Here is a 19,654-nt window from a genome sequence, read left to right as displayed (position 1 = left end):
ACATGAAAAAGCTTTCTCCATCTTAACGAAAATGCCAACAATAACTGCCATTCACAAATGCCACACACTATGGAATATTTGCAGGGCGCCTCTAAATAGACATAATCTCTTACATAATTAAAAGCAAACATTAAGGAAATTAAATTACAATGAAGAATGAAGAATGAATAATGAAGAATGAATAATGAAGAATGAATAATGAAGAATTTAAATGCGCATTTGGTTCCTTCATTGATATTTTACTCAAGCATTCAACTACTTTTGTTTGATAATGTAAAATAGATTCTTCAGAATTTTTTTCAATTTCTCTCAATATAAGCATAATTAATTAAAATTATAATAAAATCAATAATTTAATTTTCATTAATGTAAACTGCAAATAACCGATGTTTTTTTAAAAAAAATGTAATTTACAAACATTTATTGCTTTTAGTAGAAAGCGCTTATTTTTGAACCATCGGAGCGTATGAGTGACGTTATTTGCTTTCAGACTCTACTGATTTCTAGTAATTATTTTCCATAATTTAAGTTCAACAATTTTAAGGTTTCACTGTTAAATAACCACAATTTTGCTTTAGAAAATAAAATGTTTAATTTTCTAACTTATTTTTGATTTCTATTGTTAAAGAATATCTCAATGTTTTCTTGTCGCGTGGTATTTACTTTCAAAGTTACTTAACAATGATAAGATCTATTAAGAAGAATATTATTTAGAAAAATCTAAAGCTAAGTAATCGAATTATTTATGAAGAATATTATCTTGCACGCTGTTAAAAACAGTGTTATGGTTCTAATGATCTTGTGACCAATCACACCGGACGAGAAGACTCTTCAATCCATAATTGAATTAACCATTTGTTGACATACCGAATAGAATAAAAAACATATTCCACATTCAAACTTTCATATCAGGAATTTTTTTTTTTTATTAAATCCATTTATTTTATTACAATCTGTCAGGTATAAATGACAATAAGTAATATTTATATATAAATATAAATCGTAATAATAGTTATTACGATCTAAAGAAATGCGCATATGTACTATGCCCAGTGACATATCCATATATATTTAAAATAAAAGTGTGTGACCTACATATACATATTTAAAATGTCTCTCGATGTTTCGATGTTCTCAGCTTTGTAAAAGTGTTGAAAGGGGACATCAAGTGTGCATATCAGAAATAAGTACAACAATTCTGTTAACTGCGCCCACTCCACATTCGTTCATAGCACAATCTGTGAAAATTTGGTAGTCCCAATTGTCTATATTTTATCCTACTTCCCATTCGCCTTTTGACGGAGAAATTTTAAATTTTAAATAAAAATTTTCGGAACTCAATTTTTAATTCAAGACAAAGGATAGTGGAAGGCTATAACCGTTGATATAACTTTTAGTCTCTAACTCTAACAAAATCAAGTGTATAACGAATTTGAGAGCCGCTGAGGGTCATATGGCTTCACAATCCTTATGGCTTCTACGTATGCTATTTTCTGTATCTGTCCGTGTTTATTAATATTATATAATAAATATTATAATATTTTTTCTTTAATTAAAAAATACACTGACACTTTAACTTTAAATGACTGGTACACAATAATAGATATTTCTGATGAAATATTAAAATATTTTCAAAGTTTTATTATTGTAATCGACTAATAGGTATACCTTCTGCTCAAAAAGTATCCGGATTTTGTTGTTTGTTAACTACTCCTTAAGTAATAGAATTTTTTCAAAAATGTATTTGTTATGTTGGTACACCCTTTCTTGACATATGGTACAAATTTGAGCGCCATCTGTCAATTAGTTTGTTTACAGCAGCTGTTAATGTGAGACTACCTCTAACGCATCTAACGCGATTTTTACTATGGAAAATTCTTGTTGTACGTGATTTTTTGACCAAACACGGTACCACTGTCATCGCTCAGGCAACATATTCGCAAGATCTGGATCCGTGCGACTTTTTCCTGTTCCCGAAACTTAAATTGCCCCATCGTAGTAAGCGTTTTAAGTTAATTCAATCGGTAAAAGAGAATTCGCTGAAGGAACTAAAAGCTATACCTTCACGAGCCTACGAAAAGTGTATGGAAGATTGGGTTAACCGTTGGGATATGTGTATCGCTTCAGAAGGAGCATATTTTGAAGGAGATGAAATAAATTTGGAATTAAATTTAAATTTGTGTGTTTTATTTACAAAATCCGGGTACTTTTTAAGCTGGAGGTATTCTCTTTGAGTTTATTAAACAATCAAGTACATTAGTAGTCGCACACAAAGTTAGTCAATCTCATTTTTATTAGATATATTATCAGAGGTGAGAATATTTATCTTTCATTATTTTTTCAATACATTAAACATATATTTACTATATATATATTAGTATTCTAGTTGTAATTAAACAAGTTTAGTTGAACTATAAACCTCTAGTTCTTCACTTTACGCTGTAATTATATACTATAGGTACATCCAAATAAATAATTATACTTTATTCCATAAAATACAATTAAAAAGGTATAGCAGAAATGTATACTAAAAGCAAGTTAATTACTTTGGAAAGTGTTTCTAAATAATAGATTTCAACAAAAATAACCTGAAGTAAATAACAAACATTTATTAAAGCAAAGAAAATGACTGTATGTATGTTTTGTTGTCCAAGTGCACACATAAATTTTAATATATAATGTAAATGACATCCAATTCCCAAGCAGCCACTGAAAATCCTTTCATAAACAAAACAAATGTGACAACCAAGTGGAACTTCCGTGAAAGTCAAACCTTACTTCAGCACTTCAGCACTTCAGCACTTACACAATATGCAAACAGGTGAGAAAAATGGAAGGTCAAGCACATGGAACCAGCAACAACAAACATTTGACCTATTTAAGAATTAATACAAGTGCAGCAAGCTTTCCCACCTCGGAAAGGCCAAGTTTGCAGTTGCATGTCAATTATCGTGAAAATGCCCGTGAACGAGTAGTCCGTCAAGAAGAATGTAAATTAATAAAGAGCCACTTTGTTACCTTTTCTATGAAAACAAAAGAGAAGATTGCAGTACAAGTGCCTTAAGATAAAACCAATTATTTTCCAGCTAAAAGGAAAAACAAACTTGAATTGCATAATCCAATATAAAACAAATTAAAAAACAAAAGGATGAAAAAACTGATATAAGCAAAGCGAATAAAAAAGTGGAAGCAACTTGACGGAAAGGAAGGGAAAGGGTTTCCAGGAACTTGTCAACTTCACACTCACTCACACAATTTATAGAGAAAGTTTAGATAACATTTCATTATAATGAAAATTCAAAGGATTGTCAGAATGAAATGAGAAATTCAGTTTCAAAAGCAAAGAAAAATCCGACACACATATTGCTTAAGTACAACCTTTGAAATGACTATGGCAAGAGATGATTACATGTCAGTCAAATGTGAATAAGTTCTGTTTTGTGAATCATTTGACGCCATCATGATCAAAAGGATTTTTTATTTTAATTTAATGCTAGGAATTTGATTTGAATTTTAAAATATATAAAACTTTAGAGGAAAGTTTTATTTAGTTGCTTATAGTTGGATAAAAAGGTTCGCAATATTTTCATTAGATCTATATTCATAGTTCAGGAATAGAGGGTATCCTTGTAATCGCAATCAACTTTACTTGTATTTTAAATTACACTTTTTTACTTGACAATATGTATATGCAGCAATTTGCATCATTATTCATACAAAATTCATACGAAATTTATATAAAAATATGGTAAACAGGTTTAATAAGTCTAAGTGTAAACATATTATAACGAAACATTTAAACGAGTATACATAAACATAATATAAATTTAGAATATATTGTAATACTGTATTTAGTATTGAAGGTAAATACAACCAGGGCTTCGAACCGCTACCGAACCGAAAACCTAAAAATCCGATATATTTGTCGGAGCGAAAACCAGAACCGACCCGATATATTTTTTTGTTTTGAACCGAAACGAAAACCAAAACCCTGACGTTCGACAAGACGTAAATAATATAAATCTGTGTCAAGTGTATCAGTATCAGTTGGTAAAATAAATTAAGTTATATCAAATATATATTCAATAGCTTAGAAGAAGAAAAACTTACAATATGCTCAAAAAGTACTCGGATTTTGTAAATAAAACTCACAAATTTAAATTTTATTCCAAATGTATTTTATCTCATTCAAAATATGCTCCTTCTGAAGCGATACACATATGCCAACGCTTAACCCAATCTTCCATACACTTTTCGTGCAGGTATGGTTTTTAGTTCCTTTGGCGAATTCTCTTTTACCGATTCAATCGACTCAAAACGCTTACCACGAAGGGGCAATTTGAGTTTCGGGAACAGAAAAAAGTCGCACGGCGCCAGATCTGGCGAATATGGTGCCTGAGCGATGAAAGTGGTGCCGTGTTTGGTCAAAAAATTTCGTACAACAAAAATTTTCCATAGTAAAAATCGCTAAATGCACTTGAGGTAGTCTCACATTAACAGCTGCTGTAAACAAACGAATCGACAGATGGCGCTCAAATCTGTACCATATGTCAAGAGAGGGTGTACCAACATAACAAAAAAAAAATTTTTTAAAAAGGTCTATTACTTAAGGAGTAGTTAACAAACAACAAAATGAGCAGAAGGTATGCAGCAATTTGCGTCATTATTCATACAAAATCCATATAAAAATTGGTGTAGGAGCATTGATAAGTCTAGGTGTAAACATATTATAACACAATAGATATATTTTGATATATCTATACATATAAATATACCTATGCAAATATATATATGTATTTGATACACATATATGCGCAATTGTTCAATTTTTTATACAAAATCTATACAAATACCATACAAAAATATGCAAAAGAGATTGGATAAGTCTAAATGTAAAGTGTATAAATTTAGGTGTAAAAATAACGCATTAATGTTTCAATATTTGTATCAGACAGAAGAATAGAATAAAATCTCTAATATTAAAAATTTATTAATAAATATAATATACAAGAGAAATGCGAATAAATCAGAAAAACTCCCTACAAATCATCTTAAGTGAGCAAAATATCTTGTACATTAAGACCGAAAAGTTTTCGGAAATTCTCATTTAAAATTCGCGCGCTGTATATTTTTCGATATTTTAAGTTTATGTAGTTTGGCAGCAATTAAGTTAATTACTATGCCAAAAATGAGCGCGATCTGTCAGACAGTTCGTTTACGGCAGCTGTTGAAACCAGTTCACCTCAGTAGGGCGTTGCGAAAAAAACAATGGAAAAAAATATTGAACAAAGAGTTTGCATCAAATTTTGTGTTTCGAACGAAATTTCGTGTGCAGAATCGTTGCGAATGCTACAAAAGGCTTATGGGGAATCAGTTTTATCGAAAACTCAAGTTTATGAGTGGTACAAAGCCTTCCAGGACGGTCGTACGACCGTCGAAGACATTTCGCAACGCACTACTGAGGTGAACTGGTTTCAACAGCTGCCGTAAACGAACTGTCTGACAGATCGAGCTCATTTTTGGCATAGTAATTAAGGACAGTGCTGCCAAACTACATAAACTTAAAATATCGAAAAATATACAGCGCGCGAATTTTAAATGAGAATTTCCGAAAACTTTTCAGTCTTAATGTATGTGGATACTCTCTGCTGCCTTGAAAGTATCACATCACCCACAAATAACGTAAACGAAGGTGTCAACAACAGATTATAAAGAGTTAAATCGATATTCACAAGACTCTGGACTATATAGCGGTCAACTTAGTATAGCGGATCTTAGTATCAACAAAACACAGAGCTTGCGTAAAATCCATGAATCAATAAAATCCAAGGACACGAAACTTGGAACGTATTCAAAATAATTACAGAAAAATAGCCATGAGTTAAAAAAACGACAATGTCGACAACAAATTGAAAAAACTCAGATCGCCTTTCGCAAGACTCTGGAGTTTATAGTGGTCACTCCAAACCTTAAGAGTAATAAATCTTGCGTAAATCTACAATTCTATTTACATGTAAAATTTATTTCGTATACAAATCTATTACATAGAAATTGCGAATGTAGATGCCTCGGAAAGATGTCTTCGTATTTTTTGTAAAATTCATTGAGAATATGCAACCAAGAGCTTTAGTTTTCATAATATCACCTCGAGCCATTTTTTGCTTAAGTTAACGTTGGTACACAAAGCTGAAACTCTCGCCTAGGAGCTTTATCAAAGAATGAAAAAAGATTACAAAAAAAGAAATTTAAAAAAGAATATGGTTTATAGTATCATACCTTAAGAAGACTTTCTCACAGCATTTATAGAGCGAGGGTGAACCTACATAGACTGGAGGTGCTAGAAATATAACGTTGAAGGTCTGTGCTAACTCGAAATGTGACGAACAAGTTGTCACTATCACTATCCAAGTTGAGAGTTTATGTTTAATATATTAACTTTTTTATTTATGTATATTATGTGTAATAAGACTTAATAAGGCTAGATTATAGCTATATCCTATATCTATTTCAACCTGTTCACCCATTATATTGCTATATAAAACATGAACTTTATATGGACGTTAAAGATTTAAAACTATTTCAAATATTTAATGAAGCGAAAGGTGATTTTAAGGGAAGAGCTTTTAACGGATGAAGACCTGTTTAACAAACAACGCTTATTCCCTTTTCTACATTCTGAACCATAATAAAACAGGCGTAAAGCACTTAATTTATCTTCCTTAAAGCTACAGCAAGTGACATTTAAGAGAAAATTAATTCAGCTAACTGATAGTGATTCATTAGCAAACACGATATAATGATATCAATGAGATCGTTGGTTTCTTTCCTATTTAAGAGAGTCCAATTTGTGTTTACTGCTGATTCTTGCCAACTTGTATTAAATTTTCTATAAACAAATATGACAAGAGTTAGCGTGATACTTGCAGTATAATCAGGTTTTTCATATATTAAATATGTGTTCACAAAGAACTCTGTATGGATAGCTTATCTGTGTCTTGTATTACTGTGTGATGACTTGTTTCTTTCACATTCAATACAGCCCAACGTGTATACAGATGTTCTTTCCATCTGGAACAAAACTTTTCTTTACAGCATTCGTTAACAGTTGTGTTCATGATGCCGGAGATATACCCAGGTTAATCAAATGTTACATTGTGTTACTATCGCATCTTGTTGGGGTATCTAGCTTAGCTTTACTTACGCTGTATGGTTATATCTTGTATCAATAAGCTTGCTAACTTTTTTCTTATTTAAAAAGAGTCATTAAACTAAATATTATTTAAACTGAACTCAAGGACTTCAAAGCTGGTAATATCCCTTTCTATTTTAAAAGAAACTATTTAAAATAAAACTTTTTTCTTAATATATTTATTTCCAATTTAATCAATAAAGACGAATTTCATGAAAAAATAATTATTTCTGTAATTTTTTATAATATCTTCCTTCACCCTTTGCACAATAAACCACAATAAAAAATACTTTTGACCTTGCTGAGCAGCGCAAAAATTTATCGGAACGAAGCAAGTAAAAATAATAGCAAGTTTTTAGGCGTATGACATTCGGATTATAGAAATAGAAATAATAAAAGTGATATTGATTAAATAGTAGAAAGACGTAAAGGACAACGCAATACTACTAATTGTCCTCTAAATTATTTTTATATCAAATAAATTTTCCCACAAAATTTTATACTCTATGCGTTGACACAACAGCATTTAATTAAAGCCATTTGGCAGTTTCAAAATAATAAAAGCGACTACGATATAATTAATTTCATTTTATATAAATTTATTTGATTACATACTTGATTAATTTTAGCAATAAAAAAATTATTAAAATTATATTTATTATACTTAAAATAACGTCATTAATCAGTCAACTTATGCTCCATTAATGAGAAATGGTAATAAAATATATTGTTTATTTTTTTAAGAAATCTGATCTAATGTTTAGAATAACTCATACTGATGTGAAGCTTGAAACTGAACTATAATTTTTTTAACTATTTCAATTTATAAAATTTCGAATAGAAACACTAATCATCAAATTGTGTTTATGGTAAAAAATTTTTGATTAAAAATGAGAAAATGAAATGAAATGATATATTAGATAAATGTAGGAAGAAATTGACGTCATGAATTATCAGGTGCAGTAACAGCACTACAAATCCATTGTGACACTAAAGCAGTCACTAATAAATTGGATAATAAAGTGCTTCATATCTGCTTTGTTGTTGTCTAGTGCATGCGCGACTTTCATTAACTATGCTAGGGACTCTCTTTTTTGAAGATCTGGGCCAACTTTATGAACTCTCTTTAAAGAGCATTTCAAGTTTACCAAAGGTTTGAGATGATTTTTAAACATTTGAGGTCTTATAGGCTTATTCAATGGCCCAATATGGATCCTTAAGATTGCTAGTATAACCTATCCTAAAATAAAAAGGAGAGAAAAGAGGGCTCGAAAAGCTTAAAACTTAAATAATATAAAGGTATTATTAGAAAATTCTGAAACACAAAAAAAAATAATCATTTTCTTAAATATCCATCTCTTAATTTCTTAAACGTGTACTAACTCCAAGTTGTTCTGAAGTTGTATGAAACAATCCGAAAAAAATGGCTTTAACTTTAGAGACACCTCCCATAGATTTTGCATCAATTTTGTTAAATATCTATCTCTACATTTCATAAGCAACTTTATACTACCTAGAGACACATGCCATATATTTTGCATTATGAAACGAACTGGCGGTTACGGCTTGGCATTTCCATCAGTTTGTGATGACGTCAATATAATACTGCAAGCACCTTAGTCTACAAGCATGACACTCTGCGACTTTTTTTATTTCCCATACTTAAGGCATTCAAAAAACAGCATTTTTCAATCACAGAGAGAGCTGTCAAAGATCATCTTTAAGAAGGTATTGGAACAGTGTTTCTCAAAGGATTAAGGATTAAGGACGTAATGTATTAAGGACTTCATTACTCGTATAATTTGAGTTGAGCTAATTGAAATTGCTTTTTTTGTCGTATATATTATTACCTTGTACATAATATGTACAACCAAAATATGGCTACAAAGACTATAATATGTTTACCAAAAGACCTAATACATTACTTCATCAGCTTATTACCTCTATTGTTTTAATCTGAACTAACTTATTTGTAAAGGTATCGAGAGAAAGATAGTCGAAGTGATTAAACATATAAATTGAAAGATTAAAATTTTCTTCCCAGTAAAGTATGTGTATTTAAAGAAAAACTAAAACAGATACTGAATATTGTGGTGCATGATCTAAAAGTTTAAGAACTAATAAGGCTTGTCGACCAATATCTGTCTTTTTTCCAGTTAATTTTATTTAACTCTAAATCTGTATTAACTTATTCCATTAGCATTCAAAGAAAACTTAATATTAATAGTTCTACTTTCGAAGAGTGTTTTGTAGTGATAATACAAATATATTGTCCGTTTAGATGGAATAACTCTGTTTCTGTTCCTTGAAAATCGTCCTAATTATACGGAACGTCCCTTGTACAACATTAAAAAAAGATTTTATAAAGAAAACGGTTAAACAAAGGTTTAATTGTGATGTCATATAACAATATTTACATTTACTAGCACAACATGTACAATCTGTAACGAGTAGTCACATAATCCTAGATGTAGAATTTTAAAAGAATTTATCCATTCAAAGTTCTACTGTATCATCTGAAACAGATGATATAGATGTGTTAAGCGACTATTAGCTAAATATTCTGTTCGTTGGGAATTTTAAGACGTACAATCCCAGAAGAATTTTTTAATCGAAAATACTATTGTGATGTAAATGTGTTATTGGATCCATAATCAAGAAACAGATGATATAGTTATGTAAGGAGACTTTTAGCTACATATTTACTTCATAAAAGGCTTGTAGAATTTAAACATGTACAATTTCTGAAGAATTTTTCCATCACAGATTCTACTGTAATGTAAGTTTGACATTTGATCCGTAACTTAGAAACAGATGATATAAACGTATAAGTAGGCTCTGAGCTTGATTACCTAGCTTCGTATGTTGCTAGCACATTAATAACCTAATACTCATGAAAGTAACCTGCTAGATTTTTTTTCTATAAACGAATCCACAGTTATTTCTAACTGTAGCAAAATTAGAGTAATCACAATAAGTCCGTCAACTCATTATATATATATAGGTATATATATATATTTAATTCTAACCAGTGTGACTGGTAAAATTGGTCATCGTCGTTCAATCTGAGAGGACATTGTTAGGAAAAAGGGATACTTTAACCCTTCAATTCCCTTATCCATTTTTTATTACCATTGTGACTGGTAGAATAGGTCATTATTCAATCTAAAAGGACGTTGGTAGGAAAAAGGGTTACTTTAACAATTACAATTAGGCTACAATTCTCTTATACTCTTTTTACATATTTATAAGTAACTACAATTTATCTTTTCATAGAAATCTTTATGTTAATGCCTCCCATCTGCTTTACATGTGCTGGACAACTTGGGCGGTGCCGCTCTATCACTTTAGGGGCTTTCTTTTTCGAGTATCTTGTTGAGCTGTAAGACCTCCCTCTGAATAGCTATATAAACTTTGCCAAAGGTTCATTGTTGTTAAAGCCCTTGAGTTTTTAATTATACGGTAACATTGTATTACCATATAATACCTATATAGCTCATTGGGGCTAATGGATTCCTTGGAATCGTCAGTATAATCTAACCTAAACTAATTATAAATGTTTTTAATTGAATAATATTCATTATGTATTCTATAAATTTTTTTGAAATTAAGGAACCCCAAAACCACTCCTTGTGTACACCACTGTTCACATAGGAGTTTGGTATCATCCTCAGAATGCTACAAATACTCAAATTTTAAGTTCAAATAAGAAATGAATTATATAACCATTGTATGTATTTTTAATAAAATTTTAAAATAGTAATAATACTCGTAGATATAACAATGTATTGTATTATATATATAATAATATAGTATATTGGGTACAACTCTGAAAGCCAAATATGGTATAAAACAGAAAAGAAATGTCATAGCAAGAAACACAAAGGATAGCGTAAGCGTAAGAATCTCGCACTCACCCAACAGAAAGCACGTATCACAACTTGTGGTTTCATGGCAAATGTTAATGGATCAAAGACTCCGCCAGCCTTGCCACCTCCATAGGCGCCACCAGCGTTCATATTTAGGATTTGATTTAAAATATCCATTTTTACAAGCTGTTTGCTCTGCTGTTCTGCTGCTGTGTGCTGTGCTCTGCTCTGCGCTGCTCTACTCTGCTCTGCTGCGATGTGTTGTGCTCTGCTGTGCTGTGCTTTGCTTTGCTTATTACTTAACACTTAAGTATGCAAAATTGAATTTGCGTCGAATTTCTTTAGTATTTTTTTTTTTTGTTTGATGTTTTACGTATGTTTATGTATTTACACACAAACAAATTTATAGAACAATAAATAATAATAATTTTTTCGTTTTTTATTTTGTCAACGTCGTAAAATTCAAAAATATTGAGAGCAATATTTGTTAAATAATAAAATGAATTCAAAGTGAAAAATCGAAATTAACTTAATAAGTGAAAAATGTTGTGGGTGGTTCAGAGGGACACTTTAATTACTATTACAAAATTTCGACAACTTCACACATACATACATACACATATGTACACAAAAATTCAATAGAATTTTACAAATTTTATTTGCACTAATGTTTTTTTGATTTTTATAATTTCACTATATAAATGATATAAATTTATTTAAAAATTTTGATTTTTTTAATAATTTTAAATTGATTAGAATTTATATTATTTAATTTATTTTTTCACGTTACTACAGTGTTTTGCCAAAAATTTGACTTTTCACAGGACTTTGCACACACCACAAATTCCCAAAATGTATGTGTGTATGTATACTGCGTTGCTGTGTTTGCGCGGAACAAGTCGTCGGCCTGCGTTGCGTTACAATTCTAAACTGAAACTCTTGGTCTTCACGAAGCTTTCGAATTTGTCTGTTATTATTTATTTGTTTTCCTTTTCACGTTTTGCCATTCTTTTTGTGCATTAGGTTTTTATATTGTCGTCGTTTTTCATCAATGTCGTCGATTGTGGACGCAGGAAACGTTACTTTCGAAGGGGGTCCGAAGGGTACTTACAACGTACGCGAATATGTGTTTGATGTGTTTTTATTGTAATGTAAATATAGAAAGCTTTGACGAGAGCCTGAGCTTTTTCGGATTAAAAAATCAATGTTCGAAAAAAAGCATTGCTTAATTATTACAACATACAGTGGAACAAAAAAATTTAACAAAATATTTTTATTTTACATATTTAATATTAAATATGTATATAAATATATGTTTTACTGGTTAAGGCGTTATATAAAAAAAATTAAAAAATTTTATAACAAATATACAGTCAAACTTTCATAACTCGAAGTACCATTTTGTAAAAAAAAGGTTGGATTTATGGAGACTTCGAGTTAGAGAATTTTTTTATTTTTTTTTATTTTTGAAAAAAATTAAAATTACATTTTAAGATATTTATTTATTTAAAATCAAATACAACATAGAAGTTATGGTAAAGTAAAATATTCAGAATTTAGGGTTTCGAATTAAAATTTTTTTTTTCTTATTTTCGGTCAAAAGAGATTTCAATTTTTTCCAAGTCTTATAGTGATTATCAGTTGTACTATCATTCATTTGTAAATGAAAACTCTGAATTTTAATTGAGTCTTCAACTTCATTCTTGGAATACTGATGAACAATTTCATTCACCGAATCCTTATCATCACTTTCCGTTGCACTTAGAATCAGATATACTAATTCAGAGCTAGAATGCTCAATAATATCGTCATGTGGGAAAACTTGATGTACAAATTCCATTGTCAAGCTCAATATAATCGTTAAGAGAAGCATTATGTTAAGAGAAGTTATTTTATTTACTTTAAACCAAGCTGCTAGCGACTGACATTTGCACAAAGAAGCAATATAAAAAAAAAAAATTAAATATTTGATTTGGAAAAAGGGGGTTCCCTTAACACCAAAATGGATTCATATTTAAAACAAAGACTCGACTTATAGAATACACTTTCCCACATTCCTATTGGCACGTCACAATATTTTTGATCGATTTATAGAGTAATTCGAGTTATAGAAGTTCGAGTTATGAAAGCAGAATTATATGTAATTTGCACTCTAAAACCCTGTTGCACTAGTTTTAGTTCGAGTTATGGAAAATTCGAGTTATAGAAGTTTGACTGTATTACAAAATATAATATAAATATTTACAGTAGTTCTGAGTTCAGTTTTTTTTAATATATTTAACTTGTGGAAATAATGTGGTGTGAAAATAAAATCTTATAAATTTTGTTATGATTCGGTTACCCTAACTCAGAAAAGAGCACAGTAACAATATCAACACCAGCTACCTGGTACGACTGCAACCTTGTTAGTATAATCATTATACCATAGTATTTTGTTTACATAGTGTAAAGTATATAATTTATTGTTTATTATTTAAAACTTGATTTGTAAACAGATTTCAGTATAAATAATCGCTTTATGTGTTTCCAAGAGCAGTTGTAATAATACTCCACCCTGAAGAAAAAGTAAAACAAACTTCTAAACGCCGGCGATATTTATATAGACATCTATATAAATAATAAAAACAAAAATAATGACTAATCTAGCAGCTTTTATTTGCTAAAAATACAATATAAATAAATTATATTGCATTATAAATTGTATTATAACAAATATATTATTAATATGTTATATTAGAAATTTCAGGCTAATTAATTAGCATGAAAAGTTAGATTAGATTAAATGAGATTTTAAACAGGTTGAGAACTTGTTACCACGTCACTGCAGCCTTTGAGGATTATTGTGACAAATCCACTTTAGTTCCATAGACGAGTAGCAGTTAAAAATGCCATTATGTCCTTTGGACAGATGTTGCCTAATTCCGTTAAAAGTGGATAGGTAGTTAATAAGTACCGAAGAATTAAAATTTAGTTTAAAATATTAAAGGAAAAACAATGACTATTAAAAAATTACAATAACTGATTGAAATTCCTATAAGCTTTGATTTATAAGCTTACTCTAATAAAAAAAGCAGCTTCACCCACATAACATCACCGCTCTGTTTTCATGCCAAATCGCTTACACAAACCTTAATCCAAATGCAGTTTGAACCCACCACATTGAAGTGGCCAGGTTTTTCCGTCTCAATCTTGGTTGGTTTAAGTCCCAACAATCCCTAAAATTCTTCCCCACCCTCATTCCATCATTACCCATCCACATCCACATCCATGTATTCGTTGCGTAATTCCTTCATATTATATGCTTTTCAGATTCCCACAGACTAGAACAACAACAACAAGCAGAAGAGATGCAGCCTTTTGAATAAACGTCAAAATATCACGCATCATATTTGAATGTCAAGCAGAGATAAGAACTATCAGCTGACTAATCTGCTCCTCACAAAGCTGGACAGTCACAAAGAAAGTAATTAAGAGGTTTTATCTGGCTTCAAATAATGTCGATATTTTGCCTTCTCCTGCTCATACAAATATATTTATATGATATTTAACCCACGGACAGTTAAAGCCACGTCATATCATTTTAATTAAATTGAATTCTTGAACCTTATATAACTAACCATATAATATAAAACATTTCGTTTTGATTTTATTGATATATATATGCAATATTTTATTTACGTAATAGCTATTAGCTGGCAAATGTACTCTATATATTTTAATTGAAAAGTATTTTTATAAATGCGTTCTACATTTCTTGTTTCTTAAACTAGCATTTTCATTAGGAAATAAAAATTATCATTATTTAATAGGTAAATGCAATGCTGGTATATAATTCTTTTTCATTATATAAGCCCTTTTAAACAGTAAAATGTTTACAAGTTGCTGAATTTAGCTGGGCGCTTCTCGACAAAAGCAGTCATACCCTCCTTACGATCCTCCTATATGTGTAAAAATTTAGAATAAATTAATATTTTTTATTAAATATAATATATATATATTATTATTATATAATAATATGAACAATAACTTACAGTTGAGAAAGTGGCATGGAAGGTTCGTCTTTCGAATTTAAGACCCTCTTGTAAGGTTGTTTCGTAAGCAGTGTTGACAGCTTCCTTGCATAGTTGCACGATCAGACCAGAATGAGAACCGATCTTTTCGCCCAATTTAACAGCTTCACCTACAAGTTTATCAGCTGGTATAACCTTGCTGACAAGACCCATTTTTTCTGCTTCTTCAGCGTTGATCATATTGCCAGTGAGACAAATTTCCATGGCCTTTGATTTGCCTACAACACGGGTCAAGCGTTGGGTGCCACCAGCACCGGGAATGGTACCCAAAGCAATTTCAGGTTGTGCAAACTTAGCTTTGTCACCAGCGTAAATAATATCGCACATCATAGCCAATTCACAGCCACCACCAAGTGCATAACCATTAACGGCAGCAATGATTGGTTTTTGGCAACGTGCGACACGTGTCCAATCGTTCAAGAAATTACCCATGATACATTGTGAATATGTATTCGGTTGCATTTCTTTGATATCAGCACCAGCTGCGAAAGCCTTCTCACTGCCAGTGATGACGATGGCAGCAATGCTCTTGTCCTTCTCAAAAGAATCCAAAGCGGTGCTCAGCTCCTTCATGAGACCATTGCAAAGTGCATTCAAGGCTTTTGGACGGTTCAAAGTGATGACTGCAACATTTTTCTTCTCACCGGTTACTTCGGTCTTAATGAATTCCAAATTGGCAGCTAAAATTTTAACAAAAAAACACTTGAGTTATTATTAACGTAAATGATCGAATTAAAGTAAATTTTAAAGAATACCGAAAAGAATTTTGCAGATAACCGAAATCTAAAAAACCTGTTGACATAATTGACCTTCAATATCGTAAGATTTTTTTTTGTGGACCGTAAAAAACTAATCACAGGATTTTTGTTGTGCAGCGAAACGAACTATTTATAAGGAATTTTTTTTATTAATAATTAAAATGTATTCATAATTAACATATACTATTTTTTATGTTTTTTTTTAACCAACATTTCAAAGAACAAAAAACTGCCCCGCGAGCAAAAAGCAAACATGATAAGCAAAAACTATAGTTACGTAATTAGAATTATACTTTTTTTGTTGTTGTTTGGAATAATATCTGCACATATGTTTTTATAAAATTAATTATAATGAAAATGACACACCCACGTAAATGCACCGGTGGAATGCATTTCGTTAATTTACAACAACTGCTTGAAATTAGTTTAGTAAATCAAAGTCCACTTTTGCTTGAAAATATTCAGGAAGACAAATTTACTTACCAGCAGAATAAAAACGTGGAGCCAATTGTGGATTCTTAGCTGCAATTTGGATCACGTTGTGTACACGTCCAGCAAGTGTCTTTGCAATATTAGCCATGGTTTTTAATTTTTACTATTAGAAAATTAGTTAAGTTAAAAATTTTATTACAATATATATTATATATTATAAATTGATTATTCAATTGTCTGCTACACAAATTAACACTTACGATATGAACACCAAAGAAGCAATGGAGCAAACGAAAGTGAAGAAGCTTGATCAGAGTGGTAAAAAATACTCCCCACATGAGAGAGAACTGGTGGTGGCAACATGTAGAAATCCATTTATTATAAAATTTTCTCAATTGATAATAAATGCTGCGTAAAATACCGGCAACACAAGTTCAAGAATATTAAAAACAATTTTTTTAATTCGCCGCAGAAAATAATTGCGCTATACCAAGTCAATTCGACTGGAGGCACCGAACAATCTTTAAGCACAGATTTCTATATTAATATCCACAAATTAAATATTTGATTTTTTTCTTCGCTAAAAAGTTGTTTTTGGATTATTTTTATAAAACATAAGATGAAATAAAATAATTAGTAATCATAATTCTCTATTAATATCCACGAAGTAAACATTAAGAATTTCATTAAAAAATTAAGATTAATATTCTGTTTTCATGTCCACAAATTAAATATTTCATTTTTTTATTTATTAAAAAATTATTTTGATTATTGTTATAAAAAATAAAATGTTCCACATAATTTTTACTCAAAATTCTTTTTTAATATTCACAATCTAAACAATTAGACTTTTTTTCGCTAAAAGGTTGTTCTTTTGGTATTATAAAATAAAAAAAAAATTGTTTTTTATAAAAAATTAGACATTCTACTTAATTATTATAATTTTTTCTTTAAATTTAATAATAATTCATTATTTATAATTTTTTATTTTGAAACTATTACAAAATATATTTACTATAAGTTATAATTTAAAGTCAGTTATGACGGAAATGACTATAATATTTAATAAAAACTAGCATCGAAATTATGCTAGGTTTCAAAATCTCTTTACTAAAATTAGTTTACTATTAATGAGATTTCTAATAATATTATATTTAAATTATTTAGTGTTATTAATATTTGATTTTATAGAAACAAAAAAAGTTGTTTTTTGTATAAGAAATTAAATATTCTACGTAAATATTACTATTGAACAGATTCTTGAAAATTCTAACAATTACAAAATTGGTTAAATATTAATAAAAATTTTTAATATTATTATAACTCAATTATTTAATATTATGGCCTCTACTCTTTCCACTCTTTAAATGGTTCCATTTAAATGTGTAATAATAAATGTATATGTACTTTTATTTAAATTAATTTATTATGTATGTTATTTAATTTTATTTCAAATACTTTATTTTCCTTAGCTGTTATTAATTCTCAATTATCTTATATCATTTACACATGATTAATAAAATTATAAATTATATTATATATGTGGAGTAATTCTATTTATTTAAATAAAAAAAATACTTCATTTCTTTTATCTACTCTCAATTGTTAATTAATTTAATTGTCCATATATAGGGTAATTCCAATTAAATTAAATAAATAAATTTCCTCAAGCCTGCGCAAATGAAGATATTAGTAACTGAATATGATATGAATGAAAAACATGCAACACTTTTCAAATGTTGATCCATCAACAGCAACTCAATTATTAGGGCTATCTATAAATTGAATGTTTTTATATGCTATCCACATTTATTACCAAATATCATCTTCAACAAGTCGGGGCATTAGTTCCAGATATGATAAAGAACATAAAGAATTTTTATTCGAATAGAATAAAAATGCAGGTTGTGTTTGAGATCTAGACTTTCGTTATTATTAAAAATGGTTTCTACCTTTTAATCTGTCAGAAACTTTATATTGAATCTCCCTCCTCGTTACAAACTGCTGATATTCTGTGCGAATAAATAGCATTCACATACTACAATGATAGTTGGGTATTTGAAACTCTTAACGATTTTTTGGTTTTTACCTTTTAATTTATCAGAAACTTTATATTGAATCTCCCTTCTCCACATAGCATCCACATACTACGATGGTAGTTGAGTATGTGAAACTCTTAACGATTTTATGGTTTCTACTTTTTAATCTGTCAGAAACTTTATATTGAATCTCACTCCTCGTTACAAACTGCTGATATTCTGTGCGAATAAATAGCATCCACATACTACAATGATAGTTGGGTATCTGAAACTCTTAACGATTTTATGGTTTTTACCTTTTAATCTATCAGAAACTTTATATTGAATCTCCCTCCTCCACATAGCATCCACATACTACAATGATAGTTGGGTATCTGAAACTCTCAACGATTTTATGGTTTCTACCTTTTAATCTATCAGAAACTTTATATTGAATCTCCCTCCTCGTTACAAACTGCTGATATTCTGTGCGAATAAATAGCATCCACATACTATGATGGTAGTTGAGTATGTGAAACTCAACTATTTCTAATATACATTAAACATAAATATATAAAGAACATTTAGACAAAAAATTATGATTTTATTTAACATCTATTTAGTTTATTTTTTACTTCTCATCACCGTTTCCAACCTCTATTTTTGATTCATAACACAAACGTCCATTTGGTCCGTGTAAACTAAATTGTAAAAATTTCTTTAACTATTTGTGTTATATTTGCAAAGCAAAGGTATATAATCATATCTGTCTCAGATTAATATGCTGAATGTACTAAAATCTCTGTTTCTCATATATTTTTTGATACTGTCCATAACATATGGGTCAATCAATCTTGGCTGGTTTGTGAATCAACGTAAACGTATTCTAAAACAATGCAAGCTACATTTCGGTCAAAATATAGGATTTCGTTTCATATCAAATATATAAGCCTTAGTCTCTTTTGTCCAAATTGTATGCGGTTACTTTTATATAAATCATATCTTAATATAAATCAAAATGCTTAATTCTGTAGTATCAATAATTCAAAATATATTTTTTTTATTTTAAATGTTTAAACCCGAAACCAAGAAAGAAAAAAATTACATTCATGAAAACGAAAGTAAATTCTATAATAAAAAAAATTAACTGCATAATTTCTATAAAAGTGAATTTGTTAAATTAAGTAACACTTTTGGAATAAAAATATAATAAACGAAAATATTTCAAAAAGTTTAAGGAAAAAAAGTAATTATTATGTACTAATTAAGTTAGAAGGAAAACTGCAGTTGTCAAGATTATGAATCCTACTTTTTATGA

General features: G+C 29.5%; 1 protein-coding gene across 1 annotated transcript; it reads right to left on the bottom strand.

Moving 5' to 3' along the window:
* Window positions 1-14,731: 14,731 nt before the first annotated feature.
* LOC119683601 (probable enoyl-CoA hydratase, mitochondrial) lies at window positions 14,732-16,669 on the bottom strand. The gene is made up of 4 exons (XM_038097379.1): window positions 16,579-16,669; window positions 16,370-16,481; window positions 15,090-15,808; window positions 14,732-14,996 (listed from the first exon to the last, which is right to left on the bottom strand). The coding sequence occupies exons 2-4, from the start codon at window positions 16,464-16,466 to the stop codon at window positions 14,931-14,933; spliced, it is 882 nt and encodes a 293-aa protein (XP_037953307.1). The 5' UTR covers window positions 16,467-16,481; window positions 16,579-16,669; the 3' UTR covers window positions 14,732-14,930.
* Between the last annotated feature and the right edge of the window lie 2,985 nt (window positions 16,670-19,654).

This window comes from Teleopsis dalmanni, chromosome 2, assembly GCF_002237135.1.
Source record: "Teleopsis dalmanni isolate 2A chromosome 2, ASM223713v2, whole genome shotgun sequence".
In the NCBI taxonomy this organism is placed as follows: Eukaryota; Metazoa; Arthropoda; class Insecta; order Diptera; family Diopsidae; genus Teleopsis; species Teleopsis dalmanni.
The sequence above is the reverse complement of the archived record's forward strand: the minus strand, read 5'-3'. Positions and strand labels throughout refer to the sequence as shown.

What these genes read in the sequence shown, in the direction of transcription:
- LOC119683601 (XM_038097379.1), bottom strand. Translation starts at nt 16,466, where the DNA reads ATGGCTAATATTGCAAAGACACTTGCTGGACGTGTACACAACGTGATC. An exon ending in TCCACGTTTTTATTCTGCTG is followed by an intron (nt 15,809 to 16,369) that starts GTAAGTAAATTT and finishes TTAAAATTTTAG; the next exon opens with CTGCCAATTTGGAATTCATT. An exon ending in TCCATGCCACTTTCTCAACT is followed by an intron (nt 14,997 to 15,089) that starts GTAAGTTATTGT and finishes TTACACATATAG; the next exon opens with GAGGATCGTAAGGAGGGTAT.